The sequence below is a fragment of the Strigops habroptila genome, chromosome 13, assembly GCF_004027225.2.
Source record: "Strigops habroptila isolate Jane chromosome 13, bStrHab1.2.pri, whole genome shotgun sequence".
Taxonomy (NCBI): domain Eukaryota; kingdom Metazoa; phylum Chordata; class Aves; order Psittaciformes; family Psittacidae; genus Strigops; species Strigops habroptila.
Genome location: NC_044289.2, coordinates 15,988,058 through 15,994,088, shown reverse-complemented (window position 1 = coordinate 15,994,088; position 6,031 = coordinate 15,988,058). Strand labels below are relative to the sequence as shown.

Genomic DNA, 6,031 nt, shown 5'->3' with positions numbered 1-6,031 from the left:
AAGCTCCGGGAAGGTTCCAGCCCGTTTGCATTTCACCCTTCAGTAATTTCACATTTACAGGTGCAATTGAGAGGCCAGCCTGCCGTCATGAAGGCATCAGCGTGGAGAGACCTGAATCCTGGCTGGCTCCCATGTGTGTTCGCATCCCTGGCCATCTGTCTGTCCGTGGTCACACTGTGGTAATGCCACAGTAACGGACCTCGACTGCATTAGATGTGGGTTGTTTAACTTCGATGCTGCCCAAGCGAGCCCTTCAGGTGGTGGCTCAGGGCACAAGCAGAGGGGAGTGGTGCTGAATGGCAGCTCCGGTGCCATGGCACAACCGGTGCTGGGTTGGTGCCATGTTCATCACCCCAACAACTCTCAGGCCTGCTGTGTTTTACAGGTAACCCACCGATGTGGCAGTGCCGGCTGGACCGCGATGCCCAGCACAGCACCAGCGGCACGTCCCTCCTGTCCCCCTTCTCCCGCTGCAGTGGGACACGGCTGGGAGAAGCCGTCTTTCCCTTTAAGCTTCCTCCCAGTTTAATTGGATAGTTTCAAGCCCTGGCTCATGATTTCTGCAGCAATTTGGTCTGAGATTTCTTCCTTTGCCTCCATTATCCACTCTGATTAACTGAGCTGCCCCTGTCAGTGCTGCTCGGTGGCGCGGGGAGCGCCGGCGAGAACCTGTTAAAATGCATGAGCTGCACCGCAGCCGCTCCTGGGCAGCGATGCCCAACTGCAGGGATGGGGCTGCGGCTGCGGGGGAGCCCACCGGGCCCCATCTGGGGCTGGTGGTGGTGGTGGGGTCCCGGGGGTGCAGGGCTGCAGGCAGGGCCCCACCACTCCCTGTGCTGCAGCTCTTCCACTTTGCAAACACTCATTTCACATTCCAGCTCCAACTTGTTCCCTTTTTTCCATTTTAATAACACCGAAAGCATCCGGAAGCGCTGCAGCACCCGCAAAAGAGCGAGAGCTGACATAATTAAAAAGTGGCTTCAATCAGGCTGTTTTCCTAATGGTTTGTCCTATCAGCCCACACGGCCCTGCACCCCCGTGCTCCCAACCCCCTGAGGCATCATTTACATTCCTTAATAACCCCTCATTACTATTCATGACGTGGGGAGGGCAATAACGGCTGAGTGCACAGCACTAATTCAATTTCTGCGAGGCTCAGTGTGTTTAGTTAATCACCGCGGGACCCGGGTTACTCAGTACAATTATTTATTCAGAATTAGATCTCAAGGCATCTGGATTGAAACCTGAACTCGGAATAAAATTAAGCCGGGACTCTGCTGCCCCCGCCGCTGCCCCCCGCCGCGCTCAGCCGGGAGCGGGTGCTCGGGGCAGCCTTTGCGGGTCACTTCTGGGTGCTGGAGGGGCTCCAGACCCGGCCCTGGGACCAGGCGTGCGCGGGCCGGGGCCCCGCCCGCAGCAGCACCACGGCCTGGGCGGCTCCCACATGCTCCGGCTTCGTCCCCGGCTGTGTCCGGGGGCTCGGGGCATCCTCGGTGCCTGGCGCAGCGGGCGGGAGGTGCTGACCCCACTGTCTGGTTCCCGTTCCCGGCTTTCACGCCGGTGCTTTCACAGTTTCCAGGCGCGGGGCTCTGCCCGGTTTGCCGCCGTCAGGGTGAGAAACGGCACCTGAGCCGTTTCCTTCCCCGCGAGGCTGCAGGTTCCCGGCTCTCGCGTTTTATTCAAGGCAGTTAATGCAGCAGCTTCTCAAATTCCTGACTTTGTTTCTCTGAACGTTCCCCCCCGCTCCAGCCCTCCCAGGGAAGCGAATCGACCGTTTTCTATCCCTTTGTCTGATGAGAAGCTGCAGGCGGGAGGAGCCGCCTCCGCGGCTGCGTTCACCTCGGGGCTGTTCTCAGTGAAGATTATTCATAGATCATGGAACCTCAGCCTGGTTTGGGTTGGACGGGACCTTAAAGCTCCTCCAGCCCCAACCCCTGCCACGGGCAGGGACACCTTCCACTAGAGCAGGTTGCTCCAACCTGGCCGCAAGCGCTCCCCGGTGCCTGCCTGCGTGCGGGGTCCGTCCCTCCCGCCGCACTTCACAGCAGGTTTTACAGCCATCGGGGTGTTTGCTCGAGGGACTGCGGCCGTGTCCCTCTGGGAATGATCCCAACGCTCCGCACGGCAGAGCCGGAGGATGCGGTGATGGTCTGATAACGATCCGTTCACCTCATCTTCCACACACGGACTGATGCTGTTAATGACTGATGCCGTTAATGACTGATGCCGCTGCTCTGTAGCGGAGAGGGGCGCGCCGCTCCAAAAGTTATATATGTCTTTAATTTGGCGAGTGCCCAGCGCAGCCTCCCGCGGGGATGTGTGCGGCCGCCGCAGCCTTTGGGTGCGGGAATACCGCGGCTCGGAGCTGGGTTTAACGCTCAGCCACAGTAAATCCGGTCAGGCTCGGGCCGAGCTGACTCTCTTTAATTGCTCCCGCTTGTTAAGCGTTCGAACGCTCCGGGCGCGGCCGTTCCCGCGCGGTGCAGCCCGGGGGCGCCGGCGCCGCGCTCGGCGGAGGGATACCGGGAACACACCGAGCGGCCGCGGGGCGCGGAGGCGCCGGGGCCTTTGCCCTCGACCGGCTACAAGTACCCCCGGCTGCTTTGCGGCAGTGTGGCGTTTCTTGCTTTTCGCTTTCCGGCAGAGTGGCGCGCTCTCGGCCCGCCTGCGCTCCCTGCCTTACGGCGCGGTGTCGCGCGGCCCCGGTTGTTGGCGACAGTTCGGCGGTGGCGGGGCCCTGCCGGTGCCATGGACGTGGGGGAGCTGCTCAGCTACCAGGTGAGCGGCGCCGGGCGCGCGGTGCCGGTGGCGGTGCAGGCCCGGCCCCGCCGCAGCTCGGCGCGGGCCGCCGTGCGGAGCTGGCCCCGCCGCTCCCGGCGCGGTGCCGCCGCGGTCCGTGCCCCGCCTGGGGCCCGAGCAGCCCTGCTGGGAGCCGGTTGCCGGGGCTCCGGAGGGCCGCGGCCGCGCTGCTGACGGGTTCTCCCGGCCGGGCGCGGTTCGGTGCCGCCGCCGGGCCCCGTCCCCGGGTGGAGCCCGTGCCGGGCCCCGGCCCTGTGCTCCCGCTCTTCCTTCCCCTCTTTCGTGACAAAACCCGTTCGACTCTCACCGGAGCTCTCTGGGAAAGTTTTCCGTCTTGGAAAAGTTTCCTATTATCCCGGGAGCGTTGCTCTGCCCGCGGGGTGCGAGCGCTGCTTGGTCAGAGCTTGGCTTATAACGTGGGTGGCGTGTTCGCTGTCCCGGGAGCGGGTTCCCGTTCCCCTGTGGCCCGGGGCCGGTGCCGCTGTTCCGTGTGTGGCAGCGTTGGCTGGTACCTCAGTGCCTGGCGTTACCCGAGCGCCGGCGCTCTGTGACTGGATCTAAGTCTTAATTCCAGACATAGGACTCCTTATGGAATCCCTCCCCACGTGCCCCCGGTGTGCGGTGTTCTGTGGGGGCACCGTGCGTGTTTGGAGGTGAAAGGAGCATCCTGCGCAGCACGTGTCTGTGTGCCCGCAGGGTGTCACTGCGAGGCGCAGGGAGGGAGGGGAGCTCCGAGGTTGCCTTTGGGTCTGGGGGATTTCTCACCGTCTTTTCGCAGTGGTATTGAGGTGATCCAGAGCAGGGCTGTGAGAGCTCCACCAGATTCCTCCTTGCTTCAGCCCCGGGATGTGCTGTGCCACGGATCTGCTCTCCTCATGTTTCTCTATCCGCTGTTTCTTCTCTGATTTTCAGTATTAAATCAGAGTGATCGTTTCTCATGTTCCTTTAATTCTTTACTCTCTGCCTCAGTGATGGTGAGTGGTGCTGCCCTTCCCTTGGTGATGCAGTTTATACCTAAGGGATGGAAGGAAAACCTGTGTGGACAGGAGGGAATGGCTTTAAGCTCAAAGCGGTGAGATTGAGGTGAGCTCTGAGGCAGAAGCTCTTCCCTGTGAGGGTGCTGAGGCGCTGGTACAGGATGCCCAGAGAAGCTGTGGCTGCCCCATCCCTGGCAGTGTTCAAGGCCAGGTTGGACACAGGGGCTTGGAGCAACCTGCTCTAGTGGAAGGTGTCCCTGCCCGTGGCAGGGGTTGGAGCTGGAGGAGCTTTAAGGTCCCTTCAGTCCAAACCATTTTGGGATTCTATGATTATTTAACCAGGTTCTAGTTTGGGTCTTTGTTGGTTTTTCCCCTGCTTTGAAAACATGAAACCTGGGATTCCCTCTGCTCCAGTGGAAAGTCTGGATCTGCCTCACTTTGATTGCTTTGATTTTGTGCAGCTTTCTATCAGCTCAGCTCTCTGCAGTGATGGGGGTGACTGCGTGGGACTCTGTGGGGCTGAGGTGAAGAAATGCTGCTTAGCTGCTGGGCATTTAAACCTGAATTTCATTTCTTGCTGCTGAAATCATTCTTATCTGCAGGGAAAAAACATTGTGCAGCTTTCAGCCAACTACTGAGATGGTTCCTGAAGGGTTTTTCCTGGCTCTGGGCTCTCACGTGAACACAGAAGGTTCTTATGTCAGTCAATGGGGTTATGCTCAGGGTGAGTGCTGGAGTTCAGTGTCTCCGAGTTCAGACCTCCCAAATTGTGTGACACGGTGAATACAGGTGAGGGGAGCGGAGGAGCAGGAGGTGGATAAACAGCTCTGGTTCTGAGAAATGGGATTCCCTTCTGCGAGGGCTGAAAGACGGAAACAGGAGTTGGAAGGAGCAGGTTTTGCTGCCTCCAACCCATCAGGTGTCCACCACGGCTCCAAGTCGGGCAGAGCAGAGCCTTTCTGTGTTGTTCTTAGAAATGCACACTCTTGTCCACCAGGTGAATCAAATTCAGAATAGTTCCGTGGTGCCTGTGCCACAGAGAGGATTCCAACCCGTGTGTGCTGAATGTGAATGAAGTGAGCTCCATGTTGTTCCTGGCTGATGGGCTGCTGCTTCTGCGAGGAGGAGGGCTCAGGGGCTGGTGAGGAGGAGGATGGCGTGAGGAGGAGGATGGCTGCTGTCTGGTGCCTTGGGCACAAGCTGGCCCCTTTCCCGCCCTGGGCTGGTTCAGGATCTCCTTCGCTGTTGCTGCAGGGGTGGCACTGGCTGCTGGGGGCGGGTGTTGTGCTCCTCAGCCCTCTGATTTTAATCTCTTGCTGCAGATGAATCTGTCTCCTCAGCTTCCCTCAGCACAACCCACAATAATTGCTTTTCTCTTGCAGTGTTTTGAATTTCTCTCCTCTAAATGCCTGATTTGTGCCCTTGCTTAATCAAGATGATGTTCTCCCTCGCTGCCAAACTTGGCGTGGAAGATTTCGGGCACTGTGCCACCGACTCAGCACCATGTGTGGGGAAAAGAAACCTCTTGCAACAAAAAATACAATTAAACAGCACCTGGCAGTTTATACAAGCTCAGGAATCCATAAACTTTATGTGTTGCTGCAAAACAGTTGCAGATGGTCTGAGCTGATGGTTAAATATCGCTGCTGTTCCACCCGGCTCCTGTGTCTGGTCTCCCATTACAGGGGGTAATGGAGGGGACAGAGCCAACCCCGGCTCTTCCCAGAGATCCCTTCCAGTTGGGAGGAATAAGGGAGATTGCTTTAACTCCCATTCAGTGCAGCTCTCGCTGCTGTGACTGATCATTACAAACTGCTCATTTTTTAATGCACTATTAGTAAACTCAGATAACAGAAGCAGCAGCAGCTAAGGGGTGAGGTCTGACTGGGGCCATCTCCTCACTGTGGGAGTGGGCTGAGCGTTGTTTGCAGTGGGATGAGTCCCTGTGGATCAGCGGAGGCACAATGATTGCTGCTGTAGGTAATTCACTGTAAATCTGCACTGGAATGGGTGCCCTGGTGCAGGGGCCGCTCAGCTGAGCGGGTTGTTGACTCTCCAGCCTTGTTATCCCGGTGCCTCCCATCCTGCTTGTGGGTTCAAACATGGAGCTGTCACCGGCCCTGTGCTGTGGAGCTTGCGTGCGCAGGCTGGCGCGCTGGTGGCTGCAGCTGAGCAGTTTACTTTTTGCTGTGTTATCCCTGGCCACCAAAGCAGGCCAGGGAAGGTCCCTGCCCCGCAGGGTCCCGGTGGCTGCG

At 58.8% G+C, this 6,031-nt stretch overlaps 1 protein-coding gene across 2 annotated transcripts in view; it reads left to right on the top strand.

Annotated features, from left to right (window-relative positions):
- The first annotated feature begins 2,651 nt into the window (after nt 1-2,651).
- CTNNBL1 (catenin beta like 1) overlaps nt 2,652-6,031 on the top strand; it is a 43,641-nt gene continuing 40,261 nt past the window's right edge. Inside the window, exon 1 of one of the 2 annotated variants that reach the window (XM_030502571.1) lies at nt 2,652-2,778. In XM_030502571.1, the coding sequence (XP_030358431.1) occupies nt 2,749-2,778 (30 nt within the window). In that variant the 5' untranslated portion in view covers nt 2,652-2,748. The remainder of the gene's footprint in view (nt 2,779-6,031) is intronic. The other variant, XM_030502573.1, reaches the window with a different exon arrangement.